The sequence below is a fragment of the Panthera pardus genome, unplaced genomic scaffold (genome assembly GCF_024362965.1).
Source record: "Panthera pardus isolate Hobbes unplaced genomic scaffold, ASM2436296v1 HiC_scaffold_23, whole genome shotgun sequence".
Lineage (NCBI taxonomy): Eukaryota > Metazoa > Chordata > Mammalia > Carnivora > Felidae > Panthera > Panthera pardus.
The window spans coordinates 2,788,518-2,808,808 of record NW_026526799.1 but is presented as its reverse complement, the minus strand read 5'-3'; the positions used below and the strand labels follow the sequence as shown (position 1 = coordinate 2,808,808).

Here is a 20,291-nt window from a genome sequence, read left to right as displayed (position 1 = left end):
TGAGCCCACGGCGGCAGAGTAGGCCAGAGTGGGGCAGAGATGAGCTTCTGTGTTTGCACCTTCAACGGCCAGCCCAGGGGACGGGCTCCGGGGCGAGTTGCTAAAAGAAGGAATCGGGCTGCGGGTGCGGCCTCGGCAGAGTCTACCCTGCACGTCATCCCCCGAGGCCTTAGTTACCTGCCGGCTCCCTTCCTAGGACACCTGGGACGCGGGCCTACGCAGGACTTGGAAGGTTTTCACCAAGGTAATGGAAACCTGAAAGGTTAAAGCAAACCGAGGTGGGCTGCCTAGAGCACTGTCAGCTGTGTGTGTGTGTGTGTGTGTGTGTGTGTGTGTGTGTTTGAAAACTGACTCCAAAAGCTGCTCCAAAAACTGACTCCAAAATCCAAAAGGATTTTAAAATAAATCGGACTCTACTCCGTCTCTCTGAGCTCTGCTTCTTTTGGATTCCTTCCTCTTTTTGAACTTAAAAGGTGCAGGGGGCGCCTGGGGGGCTCAGTCGCTTGAGCGTCCGACTTGGGCTCAGGTCACGATCTCACGGTTCGTGGGTTCGAGCCCCGCGTCGGGCTCGGTGCTGACGGCTCAGAGCCTGGAGCCTGCTTCAGATTCTGATTCTGTGTGTCCGTCTCTCTCTGCCCCTCCCTGCTTGTGCTCTGTGTCTCAAAAATGAAGAAACGTTGAAAAAAAATTTTTTTTCTTAAAGGCGCTGACCCTGTCTGACAACATTGGAATAGGACAGCTGACGTGACGACAGTGTCATCTGCGCGGGTCACCGCGGTGGGGTCTGCGGGACAGGAACCCTGTTCTCGGCAGGTGCATGACGACGGGTTTAGGGCAGGAGGGCCACGGCCAGCTCGCGGGCTCTGGAGGCGTCAGAAATAAGCGTTTGTGACGTGTATACACATAACACCCGGGGGGGGGGGGGGGGGGGGGGGAGGCCGAGCGGGGACGTGTTCCCCACAGACGAGTCTGGGTAAAGAATATACGTGCGCTCCTTGTACTATTCTTGTGTTTGCACTCGCCTGGAAGTCTGCAAGTTAAAAAACAAACAAAAAAAAAGGCAGTCGCTGACCTTGGAACACAGGGACACCCCGGGGAAGAGGGAGTCGTGCAGGTCTTGCGTCTGAAGCGCAGAGCGCAGGGGCCGGGAAGCTGCCGGCGCCTGGACGGGGAGGGCATCCCGCCGACTGAGCTGCCGCGTGGCCGCGTGGCCGGCTTCCCTTCCCGGGGCGTGTGTCTCGAGTCCGCTCAGCGCTCAGCAGGCCCAGCTCCGTGGGAGGCGGCCTCGGTGCAAAAGCGAGGGCCACCCGTTCGTTCGCGCGCGGCACTCGAGTCGCTCCCTCTGCTGTCCCCACGTGCACGCTGCACGGACGGCCGTGGCCCCGTGATCCACGTTCCGCACGTTCCCCACGGGGTGGCGACGGACGCGGACAGGGAGTGGTTTCTGAGGACACGGGAAGGGTGCAGCCGGGAGCGTCCGGGGAAGCCTGCGGCTTAGCGGGGGCCGGGGGGGGGCGGAGGGGGGGGGGGATGGGGGGGGACGGGGGGGGGACGGGGGGGGGGAGAGGGGGGCCGGGGGGGGGCGGGGGGGGCGGAAAGAGCCACAAAGAACACGGACGCGGGGCTGAGGGCGTGGGAGACCCCCACTCTCGGCCGGAAGGCGACGGGAGGTGGGCGCGGGAGGCGTTGCTGGAGAGGTGGCTTCTGGGTGGGGCCTCGTGGGATGAGAAGAGTGATGCCGAGAAAGCAGTTTTTAAGAGGCGGGCGTCGGGGCGGAGTTCCGGAGAGCGGCGCTGGCGGAAAACAGCAGGCGCTGAGGTGCGGACAGCCGGGCGCTGCCCTGGGCACCGTGTCCGCCCGTTTAGAGCAACGGCCTTTCCCTCTCTCGTTCCAGAAACGGGTAAACGGAGGGCTATGCGGGAGGCTGCGCACATTAGTGTGGCAGGCAAGCCCACCAGCTTGAAAAGTGCTTGGTGACGGTAGCTGTAGATGATAATGTGATAGGAGGAGGGGGAAAGGGAGGAGGAGGGGGAGGGGGAGGAGGAGGGGGAGAGGGAGGAGGGGGAGGGAGAGGAGAGGGAAGACAGGGAGGAGGAGGAGACGGAGGAGGAAGAAGAGAGGGAGGGGGAGAGGGAGGAGGAGGGGAGAAGGAGGAGGAAGAAGAGAGGGAAGAGAGGGAGGAGGAGAGGGAGGAGGGAGAGGTGAGGGAGAGGAGAGGGAAGAGAGGGAGGAGGAAGAAGAGAGGCAGGAGGAGGAGGAGAGGGAGGAGGGAGAGGTGAGGGAGGAGGGAGAGAAGAGGGAAGAGAGGCAGGAGGATGAGGAGAGGGAGAAGGGAGAGGTGAGGGAGGGGGAGAGGGAGGAGGGAGAGGTGAGGGAGAGGAGAGGGAAGAGAGGGAGGAGGAAGAAGAGAGGCAGGAGGAGGAGGAGAGGGAGGAGGGAGAGGTGAGGGAGGAGGGAGAGAAGAGGGAAGAGAGGCAGGAGGATGAGGAGAGGGAGAAGGGAGAGGTGAGGGAGGGGGGAGAGGGAGGAGGGAGAGGTGAGGGAGAGGAGAGGGAAGAGAGGGAGGAGGAAGAAGAGAGGCAGGAGGAGGAGGAGAGGGAGGAGGGAGAGGTGAGGGAGGAGGGAGAGAAGAGGGAAGAGAGGCAGGAGGATGAGGAGAGGGAGAAGGGAGAGGTGAGGGAGGGGGAGAGGGAGGAGGGAGAGGTGAGGGAGAGGAGAGGGAAGAGAGGGAGGAGGAAGAAGAGAGGCAGGAGGAGGAGGAGAGGGAGGAGGGAGAGGTGAGGGAGGAGGGAGAGAAGAGGGAAGAGAGGCAGGAGGATGAGGAGAGGGAGAAGGGAGAGGTGAGGAAGGAGGGAGAGGAGAGGGAGGAGGGAGAGGAGAGGGAGGAGGGAGAGGTGAGGGAGGAGGGAGAGGGAAGAGAGGGAGGAGGAGAGGGAGGACGGAGAGGAGAGGGAAGAGAGGGAGGAGGAGGGAGAGGAGAGGGAGGAGGGAGAGGTGAGGGAGGAGGGAGAGGGAAGAGAGGGAGGAGGAGAGGGAGGACGGAGAGGAGAGGGAAGAGGAGGAGGAGGAGACAGAGGAGGAGAGGGAGGAGGGAGAAGAGAGGGAGGAGAAGAGGAGGAGGGAGAGGAGACGGAAGTGAGGGAGGAGGAGGGGGAGAGGGAGGAGGGAGAGGTGAGGGAGGAGGGAGAGGAGAGGGAAGAGAGGGAGGACAGGGAGGAGGAGGAGAGGTCGTGGCAGCCGTGGCTGTGGCGCTGGTGTTCCCGGTGGAGGTGGTGGGTTGAGTCCTGGAACACTCCCGAAGCGGCACGGGCAGCTGGGTTTCTCTCCCACTCTGCCTTAGCCTTGACCAAGCCGGTCATGTCCTTAGTACTCAGTCCCTGGTCAGGCTCATAGGAGAAAAGGTGCTTTGGAGACAAGATCGTCTCCCTTCCTCAGACACGTCCTCATTCTTTTCTGAGCTCTGATTCTGGTGATGTTTTCTCAAATTCTGCCAACGCCCTCCCCCCCACCTGCAGAAAGAAAAAAAAAAAAAACCCCACAAACTTCTACTTGTCTCGTGGTTTGTAGGCAATTTAGAGGAAAATCATCCCAGGGCAGGATGGAGAGGAGGGAACCGGACACAGCACTCCTTGGGGGTCAGCTCATTCGTGGTACCCAGGCCGGTCCCTAGTGCCCCCAAGAGACCAACAGAAGCAGAAGACACTGTAGCGAGGGGCAAGAACCCCATCCCAGGGTGAGCCTGTTCCCGCGGGTGCTTTCCTGGCACATCTGCACCAGACCTGAGAAAGGAAAGTGCAGGAAGGGGTGTGTGTAGAACCAGTGTTACACATAAGATTTCCTCTGCAGGAGATAAAAATTAAAAAAAAAAAAATTTTAGTGTTTATTTTTGAGAGAGAGAGACAGACAGAGCATGAGCAGGGGAGGGGCAGAGAGAGAGGGACACCCAGAATCCCAAGCAGGCTCCAGGCTCTGAGCTGTCAGCACAGAGCCCAATGCGGGGCTGGAACTCAAGAACCTAGAGATCATGACCTGAGCTGAAGTCGGAGGCTTAACCAAATGAGCCACCCGGACGCCCAGACATCAAAAAAAAAAAAAAAAAAAAATTAAAGCTGGAACGTTCAGTCTGGGGTGAGGGAGGAGGAGAGGGGAAGATACTCTGCTTTTGCCTCTTGGGGAATATTTGTCTAATTGACCCTTAAGTATGGTAAGGATAGAGTGGTTCCTTTCCCAAGGAAAATTTCACAGGGATTTATTTATTCCTCACCGGAAACCATGAAAACCGTGAGTGAAACGCTCCGAGATCCACAGGCGATCAGACATCCACGCTGCTGGTGTTCACGGCACAAGTGGATCTTCCTTCGAGGATTCTGTCCCCCGGTGCAAAGCCACTTAGAGATGACCTGTGTCCGGGTCTTCTGTGCCTCAGTCCACGTGGAGGACGTTAACAGTCCCACAAAGGGAAGGAGCTGCAGCCTACCCCCCTCCTGCTTTCCACGTGTTTTGAAGTGACCGCTGCCCACCCCACACCTCAAGGGCTCGCCCACTGGGAACCATCTAGAGTAGGGGACTTGAAAGAACAGCGGCGAAACTCCAGGCATTATTCATCCCCCCTCTTCCATTTTGTGGTGCAGGGACATCAGGAGGGAACATGAAGGGCTTGGAGACCCCTCGTCCAGCCAACCTTCTGCGTTTCCGTAAGAATCTGGCAGGGGGGTCTCTAGTAAACCTCCCCCCCCCCCCCACGTTGGACGGTTGGCTTTGTAACGCCACGGGCATGTTCGCCTCGGAAAGTTTTGGTAACCTTTTACTGCCGCCATAAAGTAGCAGAGTTGATTTAATGAGCTTATATGCTCACAGGAAGCATCCCCGATTCTGGTTAGCCGTATGAGATGCATCCATTTTGAAGGTTTGTGAAAACATGTAAGGCCCCTGGCCTTAAGAGAAAACCAGATTTACATTCCTCCCTGTCTCAGCAGGAAACCTTAAATCAAAGGCAACCCGCAAATCAACACATGCTTATCTGTCAGTGTACTTGTCCCAGTTTGTAATTAGACGTGTATTTGTGTGGATCGATGCTGGTCTCCTCATTACGCTGCAGACTGCCTGGGAGCATCTGGCCCGGTTACCCTTGAACCCCTGGGCCCAGGCAGTGCCTGGCACAGGGGCGTCTGAGTGTCCGGAAGGAAAGGAGGGAAGGAAGAGAGGAAGGCAGGCAGGCAGGGGGAGGAAGGAGAAGGGGAGGAAGCCAGGAGAGAGGCAGCGAGGGAGCCGGTCACGGATGGAAGGATTCCTTACAGCCATCCTGTCCGGCGCACGAGGCTCACTTGTTTTTCCCCCCAGATATAAAATGGAAAGAATAAAGTACTATTTTCAATTGCTACTGTGTAACTCAAATAGTTATATGTATATATTTTAACTAGTCTTATTATATATATATATATGTATATATATATATATATTTTTTTTTTTTTTTTTAAAGTGGTTTTAGGTGTCGGACAAGACAGGCCCCATGCTTTCGAGGGTCCCACTCTTGCTGCCTGCCCTCTGGCTGTGTCTCTCCCCACGATAGGTCACAGCAGGACCTCCATGCCCAGAAGGCTCCACCCCCTTCTCAGGGTCTGGGGGGCCTCTCTCCAGACAGTTCCTTCCATCTTCCACCAGAAATGTGCCCAAGGTGTGTCAAAGGGTGTGACTGTTGGCAGGGACAGAGCGTGGATGGACCTGGGGCTCCACACGTGCTCGAGACCCCCTTGTGGTGTGGGACGGGAGGCACGGATCACGGCCAAGGCCAGCTCTCCCTGTGTGGCCAAGGACTGGGGCAGAACCGCACAGAGGCTGGGGGCTCTGAATTCTAACGTGGCCTTCCAGATCATTATGAAGGTCTATTTGTCTAGGTAGGAGGTTACAACGTATTATGTACAGCAGGTGATACCTTGACTCATAATTTTTAAATATGTAGCGATATGGTATGGAAGCAAATGTTCGCGTGTGTGTATAGTTGTAAAATTTTGCTGGTATCGCATCATGATTAAGTGGGAGAAATGTTTTTCTTAATGTTTATTTTTGAGGGGGGGAGGAGGGGAAGGGGCAGAGAGAGAGGGAGACCCAGAATCAGAAGCAGGCTCCAGGCTCTGAGCTGTCAGCCCAGAGCACAACATGGGGCTCGAACCCACAAACCTCGAGAGCATGACCTGAACTAAAGTCATATGGTTAACTGACTGAGCCACCCGGGTGCCCCGGAAGAAATATTTTTTAAATTCTTTGCCCATTTTTCCATTGGGTTATTGTGTACTTGTTTTGTTTTTGTTTTTAATATTTGGTATTGTATGATTTCCTTATATAGTTTGGATATTAATCTCTCATCGGGCATGTGGTTTGCAAACATCTCTCATGCCGCCTTCTCGTTCTGTTGGTGGTCCCCTTTGCGGTGCAGAAGCCTTTAGTTTGATGTAGTCCCGTTGTTTGCTGATGCTTTTGTTGACTCTGCTTTTGGTGTCCTATCCGTGCCTTCGTTGCCAAGACCAGATGAAAAAAAAAAAAAAAAGGGGCAAATGACTCGAATAGACATTTCTCCAAAGACGATACACAGATGGCCAGCAGACACGTGAAAAGATGCTCGACGTGACTCATCGTCAGGGAGATGCAAATCAAAACCACCATGAGATACCCACTCGTGTCCGTGAGGACGGCTCTTCTAAAACAAACAAAGCAAAACAGAAGAAAGTTCTGGCAATTCTGTGGCGAGAAACTGTGGAATACACGTAAATTAGAGCATCGGTCAGGCTTAAGAAAGGAAGGAAATCCGTTTGTGACGACGTGGCTGAATGTAGAGGACGCTGCACTAAGTAAATGAGTCCATCACGGAGGAAGGAATACTGCGTGGTTCCCCCTGGAGGACTCTACCAGGGTCAGACTCAGAAGCAGAGAGCGAAACGGAGGTTACCGGGGCCCGGGAGGAGGAGAAAACGGGGAGATGTTCAACTGGTACAAGTTCCAGTTATGAAGACGAACCCGTTCTAGATTTCTGCCGTGCCCCACGGCACCTGTGGGGAACACCACGGTGTCGTGCGCTCAGAAACTTCAGGGGCTGGATCTCATGCTATTGTTCTTACCACAGACAAAAGGGACAGCAGGAAACTTCTGGGGGCGATGGATACATCCATCGTCAGGACCGCGGGGACAGTGTCACAGGTGCGTGGATACGCGCAAAGCCGTCAAATCGTACACGGCACACGTGTCCCGGTTTCTGTGTCTCCATTATTTCTCAACAAAGGGGTTTTTAAGAAAGAAAGAGAACTCGCGCTTGGACGGCTGGGCGTGCCTGCCGCTGGCCAGCTCGGGCTCAGTTTCCTCTGGGCGAAAGTATAAATAACTTAGTCCCCATTTCACTGGATTATTGAGATTATTGAATGACAGAACCAGCATCATCCTAGTATGTAATAAGCGCTCAAACATATCACAACTTACTCTGCCTTATTTTACTTCGTGCATGAAAACATCTTCTCAGCTCGTCAGTTATGTCCTTTGAGGCCACAGATGAAGTCCTCTGCGTAGCAAGAATTGCGGGTCCCCCCTTTGCAAGTTGCTTGCACCACGGTCTGTCCTCCGTGGCTGTTGTCAGAGTCGTGATGTGACACAAACGCCTGTCGGTCGGCTCATCAACGTGCTGTTCCCTTGCAGATGCCCCACCCTGGGTCACCCCGCTGTGTTCCCCGTCCCCCAGCCCGGTGCCCGTGGGACAGACACGCCGGTATCCACCGCAGCCTCATACCGTCTCGCACCGGATTCTGGACGTCCTCTCCTCGGAACGGATGATACATTCTTGTCCATCCGCGGTCGTAAGAGGTGCTAACGTCTGGTGTCATGACAGCTGCTCCTAGCCCCCCTTGGTTCTTCTGTGATCTTTCAGATGAACTTCTGAAAGATTCCGTGCCCCCCACCTCCCAAAACGGTTGTCTTTTGACTATTGTACAAACTTCTAATTATAGGGGCGCCTGGGTGTCTCAGTCGGTTGAGCGTCCGACTTCGGCTCAGGTCATGACCTTGCGGTTCATGAGTTCGAGCTCCGTGTCGGGCTCTGTGCTGACAGCTGGGAGCCTGGAGCCTGCTTCGGATTCTGTGTCTTCCCCTCTCTCTGCCCCTTCCCGACTCATGCTCTATCTCTCTCTGTCAAAAATAAATAAACACTTAAAAAAATTAAAAAAAAAATTAATTCTAATGATAAATTAATCCTAAAGAATTAGCCTAATTAGCACATCTTCCCATCCGTCGTTTGTCTCCAGTCCTCATTCACTCACATAACATCTGCATTTGTACATTTTACCACATCTGAGCACCAACCGTAATGTTATTCACCGAAGTGTTGCTCAGATTGACTTCCTTTCAAAACATACACACCAACTTCAGCTTCTCCTTGCCTTGATATCCCTGAATTCCAAGGTTTCATCTACTAAATATGATCTTGTAATGCAATTAAGATGAACGTATAATAGTTAAAACAGACCCATCTGTGTGCCCCCCAAGGTCACCACTGGCCCGTCTCACACTGGCCAGTCCCGCCCCGGAGACCATGGCCAGGGCCTCGGCAAGGTCAAGTTCTCCCTGAGAACCCCTCCCCATCTCTTTGCAGCGGGCCGAGCAGCCTCCTTGTCTCTCTTCCTACTGACCTGTTGGTATTTGTTTTATTTGGTCGTTATATACTTTTTGTATGCTTTGTCGTGTTTGGTTTTACCCTTTCCACTCAACGATGCTTCTTAACATTTTCCTGCTGGAGACCCCATCTTCTTTCTTTTCTTCGGAGTCGTGGGATTTACATCATGGCCTCTGTTTTACTTCTTCTGTTAGGTTGGTGCTCACGCCTCCCGAAAGGCATTTTCGCATTTGTATTTCTTTGCTTGTTAGAGTCCATGAATCTCCGTATCCTCGTGTACACGTTTTACTACAATGACAGCTGTGGAATTTAAATAAAGCTGTAGATTTGTTTTATCAGCATAACAAAAACGATTCTATTATTAGCTAAAATTTTAATAGCTCTGTTGACATAATTTTTATCTTTTGAACCGAAATGCAAAGGGAAGAAATCATTTTAGCACGAAGTTAAGCTGGCTAGTCATTCAGAGTTAGTTGTGAGACGGTCACAGCTGCCTTTCAATTGATTGGCATCTCGACTTTTCACGGTGATGCTGAAAAGGCAAAAATTCTTCAGGTTATAAAGGTATTTCTTTTTTTTTTTTTTTTTTTAAGTAATGAGAACAGAGAAGGTGTGGTCATACAAAACGTTGAAAAAGATTAGAGCTTTAAATCCTTTTTTGCTCTGTGTTCTGTCACTTTAAAGGGGACGAACATGGAACCTTCGTCCCTCAAGTGCGTCGCCATCCCACTGGAGAGAAAGACGGATAGCCCGCCTTTGTTGCCTCCGTAAGGACTAATATTCCTATGTTATAGATGAGAAAACCAAAGCTAAGAGACTAGCTGACCAGTCGAAGGTCAACAAACTGAGGAAAACTCAAAACGTCACCCCTGATCCGGTGCACCTGTCTACGCAGCCAGTGCGTGCAGCCGTTGTAGACGTCCCTGATTAAGTGGTCCTCGAGTTTCTGGGAGGTGGCCCGCCCCATCTGCAGGCAGCTCCCAGCTCAAGGTGGCTCCTGTCCTCTGCTGGTATCTGCCTTCCAGAAGCATCTACCCTTGTCTCCCCCACCCCCCACTGTACTTTCACAGAAGAAGCCTCCCATTGAGAAAAGTTCCTAAGTATCGGAGAACTATCAGTCCCTCCACGTTCACGGCTTTCCCACTTTTGATCTTTCAAACTCCATTTACTGAGCACTCAGGATCGTGACCCGCTTCAACTTTTATTTAATTTGGTGTTATTGTTTTCTAATCTGTCATCCTCAAGTCTGACGAATAAATACTTTTAGCCCCAAGACTTTCCTCTGTTGCCAGAGGCCTGGCATTTGGTTGGTTGGTTGGTTGGAGTTTGGGGTCTGGGGTCACTGGATTCCAATCCTAGTTCCCAGAATGGGACCTTTCTGGAACAGAAACGGCCATCGCAGCTTATCAGTACACCGTGAGAACTGACACTGTCCGGGTGTTTAGCATGGTGACTGACTCGTGCCATATGTCAGCACATGGTGTTTGTTTTATTTTGTTTTACTTCCATGGCACGGAAGTCCTGCTAGGAGCTTCGTGCGGGGCTGGGACCACGGAGCTGTGGCTGCCTCACCACCTCCCCGACACGGGGTCCGGCAGCTCCTGGAGCCTTCACCTCGGGGGCCCCGTTTAGTTCAGGGAAAAGGGGGCTGGGAGCGAGGGGGCTGAGACCGCCTTCCTGCAGACGCCTCGCAGGACGGCCCCCACCTGGACTTGGGAGGCAGCTGTCCTGTTCCTCAGAGGTTTGACAACAGCAAATGTGACTGAGCCTACCCCACGCCGGCCCAGGACACGCAGAGGGGTGAGCTAGGGGCAGCCTCGATTTCCCTGAGTTACCTGAGACAAAGAATGAGCACTTCATGTGGGAAGTGAGGGCTCCGGGTCCCCAGTCCAGACCCACACTGTCAACGAGCCTGTGAGTCTGGGCCAGCCGCTTCCCGTTCCTTCGCTCCCTGCCACATAAAAGTTTGGGACCACACACTTGCTGGCATCCTGAGGTTCTAACCACCTGCTAGAATTCATCAGTTCATAGAAAGGGGTTCCACCTGAGAGTCTGGGGTAAAGTGGAGGATTCCACGGGTCCATTTTCATCCCTGCTCAGGAAGAAGAAAGGGCACCTCCTTCCCGAAGGTCGGCGGGCCTCCGGGCTCCCGGAGTTCCTGTGTATCTTCAAGGTTTTAAAATTACCACCTCTGGTTCCTATTCCTCTCTGACATTGCAGAATGGTTATTACTGATGATTAACCAAATGAACGTTTAAATTTTAGAAGTCAAGCCACTTTTAAAGGCCCATTTTATACAATTTATGACCCTTTCTCCCTCTCTACCCTCATAATTCCGAAAGCTTTCATAAGTATAAATGTGTGCTAGGATTCGCTTTAGGTTTTTCCCTTCTATTTACAGCAGGTACGGGTGCTTGTGGTTTTATTAAGCCTTTTAGCGCTGTTTAACTTTTAAACTAAGCATGTATTGCTTTTAAAAACTAATCCAATAAAGACGTTCGGAACTTGAGACGTGAAAATAAAACGTGATCCCGCTATTTAAAGAGCCATCATGAAAATGCCGACGTGTTGCTTCCCGGCCTGTTCGTCTGCCTCTCCTGATGCTCCCTGCGGGTTTAGTAACATACGCGCCTCTTTTTCTGTTCGTCCAACCCAAGGACAGCATTTCCCATATTATCAAAACATTCTTCAAAAACGTCGTGTCCATGTTACATGAGACTTAACCTACCTTCATCTGCAAAATGGGGACAACAGAAGTGACTTTACCTTTTCTTAATTTGGGACAACTGAAATTCTCGATTACATTAGCAGACCACACTCTGCAAGCTCCTTTCTTTTGCTAATAATAATAACAAAACAAAACAAAACAAAACAAAACAAAACAAAACCATGGCCACATTGGGAAGTTCTTGGGGGAAAGCGTCCTGTATCGGGAAAAGTAATTAAGCTCTGGGGTCCTAAAGGAGCCTGGGAAAGTCTAGCCAAAAACTAGGGAGGAGGGTCTATTTAAAAACAGAACTGGACTTTGCAAGTTTTATCATGTCTTGGCTTATTAAATCCACTAATTGAGAATCAAATTTTCCAGATTGTTACTTTTATAACAGCACTCGAGTGTCAGAAAATCCCCTGACCGGTCAGCACTGGATACAGGTTGAGAAGATACGAAGCGACTGTGGGTGAAGCACCACCCCACCCCAAACTAAGTACGTTTGCTTAGTGCTTTGTAATTTACAGCGAGTTACCTTTCACCGTCATTATCCATCGGCTCAAACAACCCCCTGAGGCAGGTGGGACGCTGGATACTAGCCTCTTCTCAGAGACCAGCGTGCTGAAGCTGAGCTCGGCTGGGGCGTCGGGTCTGTCAAACATCACCGCTCCCCCGCTACCACAGTCATCACCCTCCTAGACTCTCAGGAGGCCCTTCGATTTTGTGGGCGCCTTCAGAAAACCACCCGATCTTTGCACAGGTGTCCCTGAAGCACTCTGGTCTATGGAGGGCGGCCCGGGCTGCATGGAATGCCAGTGGGCACCTGACCACAGGCAGCTCTCCATGAATTCGTCGGGTCGGAGTTTGAGCTTATCCTCCAAGTGGGCTCAGATGTGTGATTTCATTGAACACCTGCAGTTACGGCCGGGTACAGATCTGCTGGGGGAGAAGGACACCTGTCAGTTCCACAAAGTGTCACACACACCGTCCTGGGAATGACCCAAGGACCCCAGGGACTCTCAGCAACATGGGTCTCTGATTTAACCCACCCGAAATCTTAACACCGCAGGTAGGAGGGCAGGATGTGTGCAGGCCTGTCCCCCCGCAGGAGCAACCCTGGGTGGGAGAGCCCCCATTTACCTGTGTGCGGGCTTCACTAGCAGTGGATGCTGGGGAACAACTTTACTTTCATGGTGTTGTTTGAAAAAGGAAACCCCACTTGGCCCAATCGGGAGGTTGTTAAATTCCTGGAAACGGAGCTGAGAGGCCAGCAAAAAAGCCTGTGGCGTCGGCAACATGTAAACGCGGAGGCCCTGGGAGTCCTTTCCCTGTCTGCCCTGGCCTTTATAGGCCCTGAGCAAGGCCGTTCCCGGCCAGGACCCTCTCCACGGAGAACCTCCTTCCTCTGGGCACCCCCTCCTCATCCACAGATGAGTGGGACGGGAGCCCACAAACCAGGTTGAAAAATACAAGAATTCACTAGAGTACTAGGCGGTGGCTCTCCAGAGGACTTGCCACCGCCTCCGCCCCACCTCTCTCTCTCTCTCTCTCTCTCTCTCTCTCTCTCTCTCTCTCTCTCTCTGTCTCACGCACACCCCAGACTCAGGGAAGCTGACACAAACATCCTGACGAAATAACCACTCTGAGCGCCTTCTAAGCCTCATTTCCCCGAGGAAATAATCAGCACCTCTTCTCCAAGACAGCTCCAGGTGAGCAAGAAGGGAACGCCTTCCTGGGCTCAAAAGTAAAGGCGTTTGCGGCACTGCCCGCGATTCCCGAGCGCGCTCGCATCTACTGTCACAGTCAATTCTCCGAACCCACGAGGTGGCCGGGGCAGGTACGACCTGCCCCCTCCTTTTACGCATGGCACACCGGGGCCCGGGCGCTCGCGCTCCTCCCGGGCTCACGCAGGGAGAGAACACCCGGGAGCCTCCGCCTGTGCGCCCCGAGCTCGCCCCGCGGCACCGGCAGGCCCCCCGCGTGGGCCCGTCCGCGGTGGCGGCCACATGGCCGCATTGTCCCGCGCGCGCGTCCCGCCGAGCCGCGCGGACGCCGGCGCTCTCCGCCAGCCGCAGCCCCCGGCCGGCCGGGCGCGGGGACGCGGCGAGCCCTGGGGCGCCGGGAACGACGAAGAGGGGCGCGCGCGGGGCCCGAGGGGGCGTCGGCGCCCGTGGCTGCGCAGGGGGCGGACCGGGCGGCGGCCGGCGGGCAGGCGGTGAGCCCCGGCCCGGCCCTCAAAGCCTTCTTTCTTCCCTCGCGCTCGGAGGCGGCCGCGGGAGCTCCGGAAGGGGGCGCAGCTCGCCGTCCCCCTCCGGCCGGTCCGGGCGCGCCCTCCCTCCGCCGCCAACTCCACCCCGAGAAGCGCACAAAGAACGGCGGGGCGGCGGGCGCACACCTCCCGTCGGGGCGGGGCCGCGGGAGGGGCCGGCGCACGCTCCGCCGCGCCCGCCTTAAAGGGCCCGCCCGCTCCTCGCGCGCACCGCGCATGCCCGGCCGCGGGGCGGGGAGGGACCCGAGAGCGGCGCGCGCACGCCCGCGCCGCCCGCCGGAGCCATGGCCGGCGTCCCCGCGGTGGCGGCGCGGCGCTCGTGCACGCGTCGGCGCCCGCGGGGGCTCGGCCGGCGCGCGGGGCGTGTGCAGGACCCCCGCCCCGCGCCTTCCGGAGGTCGCCGGCCGCAGGGCGGGCCAGGCCCGCGCTGCGGCGGGGTTCCGGCTCTCCGATCCGCAGTTTCGGGGCCACTTGGACGGAGTGCTGCCCGGGGGGACCGAACTGCGGGCGCGCGCGCGAGGAGCGATGCGGGCGGGCCTATGCCTTTGTGTCTCCTGCGCTCCCGCGCAGGTGGGCAACCCGCGCCAGGAGCCACTTTGCCAGTGCGCACCGGGACCCCGAGTCCCGCTTTCCGTGTCCGAGGACTCGGACCGCCCTTTGGGGCGGACAATAGACCCTTCTCCCAGTGGCACCGTGGGCTCTAGGGGTGGCTTATTTGGGGACGCTAACGGGACTTTCGCAGGACCGCTCGCTCAGAGCCGGGCCGCTGGCAGCAGAGTTGGGCGCGTTTTCCTCTCTCAATCGCGCGAGGGAGGAGATCTGGGGACAGACTGTCCTCGGCCGATAGGTACGCGCGAGTGTCCCGAGCCTGCCGGTCCCGCATTAGACAACAAAGAGAGGCGTTAGCGGCGGCGGGGGAGGGGCGCGGCCGGGAGGAGGACGGGGCGGGCTGCGGCGAGCGCGGGGGTGGGGGGCGCTCGCTCTCCGCTCGCCCTGACCGCGGCCTCCGCCCGCCCCCGGCCCGGCGCGCGCCAATCGCCTCCCCCAGCGATAGTGTCAGTAGCATTGTAGTGTCAGCTCCCGCCGGTGACGTTGCGCCTCCCTCGTCCCCCTCCGGAGCCGTCTGGCTGCAGAGGCTCAGTCAAGAGGCGGGGAGGAGAGGAGGAAAAAGCGCTGAGTGAGGGCGGGCGGGCGGGCGGGCGGGAGGGAGTGGAGGAGCCGGGGAGGGGCTCCTTAAAGAAACGCTGCTGTCGCTCGCCTGCTCGCTCCTCGCTCGGCATTGTGGCCAGCCAGCCGGGCACTCGGGGGGTACGCGCGGCCGCCGCTCGAGCTTTGCCCCCACCCCACCCGCCGGCAGATCTGGGGTGGGGACCCAGGCGGGGGCTCCTGCAGCCACTGCCCGGCGCGGACCGCACCGAGCGCCCCACTCCTCCCGGCGCCGAGAAAGGAGCAACGGAGCCCTCTGCAGCCGGCCGGCCTCCCCGCCCCTGACCACTCGCTTCCCGGCTGCCTTTGTGGCCGCAGCTTCTCGCCGCCGAGCCGAGGGCCGGCGGGGGCGCGGCGCGCACGGCCGAGCGATGCCCAGCTCCCTGTTTGCAGAGCTGGAGCGCAACGGCAGCGGCGGCGGAGGGGGAGGCGGCGGCGGCGGCGGCGGTGGCGGCGGCGGCGGCGGGGGAGAGACCCTGGATGACCAAAGAGCCCTGCAGCTCGCGCTCGATCAGCTCTCCCTGCTGGGGCTGGACAGTGACGAGGGCGCCTCTCTGTACGACAGTGAGCCGCGCAAGAAGAGCGTGAACATGACCGAGTGCGTGCCGGTGCCCAGTTCCGAGCACGTCGCCGAGATCGTGGGGCGGCAAGGTGGGTCCGGCAGGGATGGGGAGCTGGGGTGGGGGTGGGGGTGGGGGAGAGGGTCTCGGGCCACCGCCCCGCGGGGAGGGCGCGGGAGGGCTCGGGATCCGCGGCGCCCGCGAGCCTTGACGAGAGAGGAAGAGCCGCGCGAGGGGCCGGCGCCCCAGACAAAGAAAGTGCAGGCAGGCTGTCTCCCGGAGCCGCGCCGCTGCCACGGCGGGATGCACTTCATCCTGCTAAAATCACTGCCTTCTCCCCTAGCGCCCCCCACCCAACCCACCCCGGGAAATAGAATTTAAATATAAGATGCTTGGGGGAGGGGGCCTTTGATGGGTCCTTTGGGAGGGGGAGGAGGAGGAGTGAGCATCGGATGGGAGGAGGATTCTGGATTTCTGCAAAGCGGAATGGAGCCCAGAGGAGGAACAATGGGTCCCGGGACTGCCCCCCCCTCCCATCAGTCCCCCAGCTCTGGTGGTGGTGGTGGTGGGGGGGGAGTGCGGATCGCGGCTCCGGCCCTCTTCCCCGGACCCCTTCGCCTCGTCTTCAGGGCGGACGGCGCGCCCCGCTGGATCCTAGCGGCATCTCCCCAGCTGACTTTTTCTGGGATTCTCGGGTTTGCTCGGGACGACTGCAGTCACCGGGGGAGGGCTGGGCAGCCAATGGGCTGTTCCTCGAGCGCCTCGCGGGTGGAACCCGCTTCCCAGCCGGTGGCGTGGCCCGGGGTCAGGGAGGGAGCCGCCCCCTTTCCGCCCAAAGCGTGTCCTGCTGTCCCGCAGCCCTGGGCGCGGGCGGTCCCGGGTCTCCGCGGTTACCCCGGGATAATGGGCGTGTCTGTCTCTCTCTCCCACTCCCTCCCCTGCACCCCGGCTCCCAGGTTGTAAAATCAAAGCGCTGCGGGCGAAGACCAATACTTACATCAAGACCCCGGTTCGCGGGGAGGAGCCTGTCTTTGTTGTGACGGGCAGGAAGGAGGATGTGGCCATGGCTCGGAGGGAGATCATCTCCGCCGCGGAGCACTTCTCCATGATCCGCGCCTCGCGGAATAAGAACACGGCGCTCAACGGCGCAGTGCCCGGGCCGCCCAACCTGCCTGGACAGACCACCATCCAGGTGCGGGTGCCCTATCGCGTGGTGGGGCTCGTGGTGGGGCCCAAGGGCGCCACGATCAAGCGCATCCAGCAGCAGACGCACACGTACATCGTGACGCCCAGCCGAGACAAGGAGCCGGTGTTCGAGGTGACCGGCATGCCTGAGAACGTGGACCGAGCTCGCGAGGAGATCGAGGCGCACATCGCCCTGCGCACGGGCGGTATCATTGAGCTCACGGATGAGAACGACTTCCACGCCAACGGCACGGATGTGGGCTTTGATCTGCATCACGGGTCCGGCGGGTCCGGCCCGGGCAGCCTCTGGAGCAAGCCCACCCCCAGCATCACGCCCACCCCCGGCCGCAAGCCCTTCTCTAGCTACCGCAACGACAGCTCCAGCTCGCTCGGCAGCGCCTCCACAGACTCTTACTTCGGCGGGGGGACCGGCGGCAGCACAGCCGCCACCCCGCGCCTAGCGGACTACAGCCCCCCCAGCCCCGCGCTCAGCTTCGCCCACAACGGGAACAACAACAACGGCAATGGATACACCTACGCGGCGGGGGAAGCTTCCGTGCCTTCCCCCGACGGCTGTCCCGAGCTCCCGCCCACCTTCGACCCGGCCCCCGCCCCCCCCGCCTGGGGCGCCCCTGCTCTGGGCGCAGTTCGAGCGGTCCCCGGGGGGCGGACCTGCGGCGCCCGTGTCCTCTTCCTGCTCTTCCTCCGCGTCTTCTTCCGCTTCGTCCTCCTCGGTGGTCTTTCCCGGGGGCGGCGCCAGCGCGCCCTCCAATGCCAACCTGGGGCTGCTGGTGCACCGCCGGCTGCACCCGGGCACCAGCTGCCCGCGCCTGTCCCCGCCCTTGCACATGGCGCCGGGGACGGGCGAGCACCACCTGGCGCGCCGGGTGCGCAGCGACCCGGGCGGAGGGGGCCTGACCTACGCCGCCTATGCCAACGGGCTGGGGGCGCAGCTGCCGGGCCTGCAGCCGTCGGACACCTCCGGCTCGTCGTCGTCGTCCAGCTCCTCCTCCAGCTCCTCCTCCTCGTCGTCGGGGCTGCGGCGGAAGGGCAGCCGCGACTGCTCCGTGTGCTTCGAGAGCGAGGTGATCGCCGCGCTCGTGCCCTGCGGCCACAACCTCTTCTGCATGGAGTGCGCCAACCGCATCTGCGAGAAGAGCGAGCCCGAGTGCCCGGTCTGCCACACCGCGGTCACTCAGGCCATCCGCATCTTCTCCTGAAGGCGGCGCGCGCCTGCGCGCACCCCGCGGGGAGGGGGGGGAGAAGGGGGACCCCCTCCCCTCCCCTCCCCTCCCCTCCCCTCCCCTCCCCTCCGGCCTCACTCCCCCGCCCCCCCACCCCGTCCGCGCCCACCCGCCGCCTTGGTGCCCCACCTTCTCCTCCCCGCCCTGCTCTCACTCTGAGGTCCAGAGGAGCTTGGAAAGCTGTAGTATCCGCTCATTTTTAAAATGTAATTTTTAAACAAAGGAACTTGCCAGGATATCTGCATCAAGAGTACTGTAGCCTGGGAAGCCTCTGATCTGAACCACCTGAAATGCATGCTCTATAAATAATAGGAACGGCGACACTCTAGTCATGATAGTTTTTACACTGTACTTAATAGGAAGCTTCCAGAAGAAGAAAACCCCACAAGTTTTCCATTTTCTTAAAGTAGGAGAAAAAAAAAAAAAAGAACAATAATTATTATGATTAAGATGGTAATAATAGTGCTTATGGGATGTGTGGACTGTTTTACGTGTGTTCCCCTCTGTGGCTGGGTTCCTCCGATGCTTATTCTAGAACACAGTGGATCCTTTTTGAATGTTGTGGAAGGGCCAGGAGTTCCTGTGAATCCAGGATACTGCAGCTTTATAAAAGTTAAACAAACTGTAACATATCTCTTATATATTAAAAACGTTTAAAAGTTTTAAAGAGAAATTGCATTAATACAGATTGAAGTATTTTATTCTTTTTTGACTTGAAAAATTATATTTCATATTGCAAAGATGTTTACAAGTATTTTAATTTAAGTTCAGTGAACTTTTTTGTAGCTGGGTTAAATCTTTTTATTTTAGTATGGCCTTATGGCAAAGAACACTGTATTATTTTAATAACCACACAATTGTGACGAAATTACAAAACCATAAAATGTGTAATGTTTTGAACAGTATTCTGTTGGGATGGAGATTTTATAGGTTCAGACAAATCTTCTAGATTTGCTTCACCCAGCATATTTTCTATTCAGTGATATAAAGCATATTTTATTCTATATTATTACAAAAAAAAAAAAACGGAAACGTATAAACACGTCAAAAGGAACTGTGGATGCTTTCTAACATTTGTATAAATAGAATTCCGTGCAAGCTACGAAAATTCGTTGGGCCACTATAGTTTTAGTATTCCTATTTTAATACATTTGTTTACCACTTGTTTATGTATATGTAGGTGACGTTACTTGAGCTTAAATGTACTTTACTGAGCAAAGTTTAAAAAGCAAAGTATATTTTATTTTATGATAAAGGGCCTTTAACCTCATGGTCAAATACTAATATTATATTTGCTGAGACAAGATTTGAAATTGTATCAAGAGTTTTATTTTTCTGACATTTAAAGTTCTACATAATAAAGGTAAAACTTAAGTAATGGTGCTACTTTGTTTTTTAAGTATTTCTATATAAATAAAATATTGAAGAAAATCTATCTTGTGTGGTGGCTTGGTGGTGTTCTGTTTTTGTTTTTGTTTGCTTGTTTGTTTCTAAGCCCCTTGGAGCCCACCTGTGTAAATCACTTTTAAGTGGCTGGTGAAAATGTATTCATTCCAGGCATATGATGTCAGTATTTTGTCAATAGGATGGACTTTCAAAACAGGCCAGAGTTGTGACGAGCTGAACGTATAGACTGTGGGTAACTTTATTTATTTTTTTTGTAATTGCACGTTTCTACTGAATCAGGGCTCACTTCCCCATTAGACATAGCAGGCACGGAGCCTAGGGCCCACGACACTTTTCAGGGGCCCAGCAAAAAATGTTTGCTTTCAAAATCAGAAGAGAGAAAACCCAAAAGCGATGAAATTCTTCAAAGGAAACGTTTGAATTTTCAGGTCCACGAGAACCTATTAAATTTTCCTGAGACACGAAGGAAATAAAATGTTAAAAGTATTTAAAGTTACATCAAAGATACACTTTAATGTTGATATTATTATGCAGGAAGGAGCCCAGGACACAAGAGTGCTTGGAGCCTGGCAAAGCTATAATCCCGCCCTGCCCGGCCCCTTCCGGGTACAGGGAGCCTAAGGGCTGTGTTTGCTGTTGGAAGTTTCCATGGAGGGTCGCTTCTTGGGGGCAGCTGCGCAATGACGGTTTCTGCTTGCAGAGGACCCCGCTGAATGACGGTTTCTGCTTGCAGAGGACCCCGCTGGATCTGAGGACTGGTCTTAAGAGGCTTCTGCTGGAAAGGCAAACTAATTGGTGTTGACAGGCTAAGGGGGTTAACTGTTTGTTGTTGTTTGAGAGAAGTTTTTTTGTTTGTTTTCAGCAGACTTACACCTGCTGCCTGGCTGTGGGGCTTTGTCAAATGATGGGGCCACTGTGTTTCACTTGACCTGAGCTCTGTCTTCTAGAGAGTATTCAGACATGACCAGACCATGCCCCTGAATTCCCAGCAAACTTTCCAGCGGATCCGCTGCCCCCGGAGAACCGTGTCTGCCCAGACCGTGGCGGGCTTCTCTTTACATCT

General features: G+C 55.9%; 1 protein-coding gene and 1 long non-coding RNA gene across 2 annotated transcripts; one reads left to right on the top strand and one right to left on the bottom strand.

The window, feature by feature from the left end:
* Nucleotides 1-6,719: 6,719 nt before the first annotated feature.
* LOC109273540 (uncharacterized) lies at nt 6,720-12,017 on the bottom strand. Its single transcript, XR_002083115.2, has 2 exons — nt 11,893-12,017; nt 6,720-9,182 (listed from the first exon to the last, which is right to left on the bottom strand). It is a non-coding gene; the product is annotated as an uncharacterized LOC109273540 (long non-coding RNA).
* A 2,813-nt stretch (nt 12,018-14,830) lies between these two features.
* MEX3B (mex-3 RNA binding family member B) lies at nt 14,831-17,853 on the top strand. Its single transcript, XM_053888617.1, is given in 3 exon segments — nt 14,831-15,483; nt 16,349-17,190; nt 17,192-17,853. Coding segments are annotated over 3 exon segments (1,728 nt in total). The 5' UTR covers nt 14,831-15,203; the 3' UTR covers nt 17,798-17,853.
* Nucleotides 17,854-20,291: the final 2,438 nt, after the last annotated feature.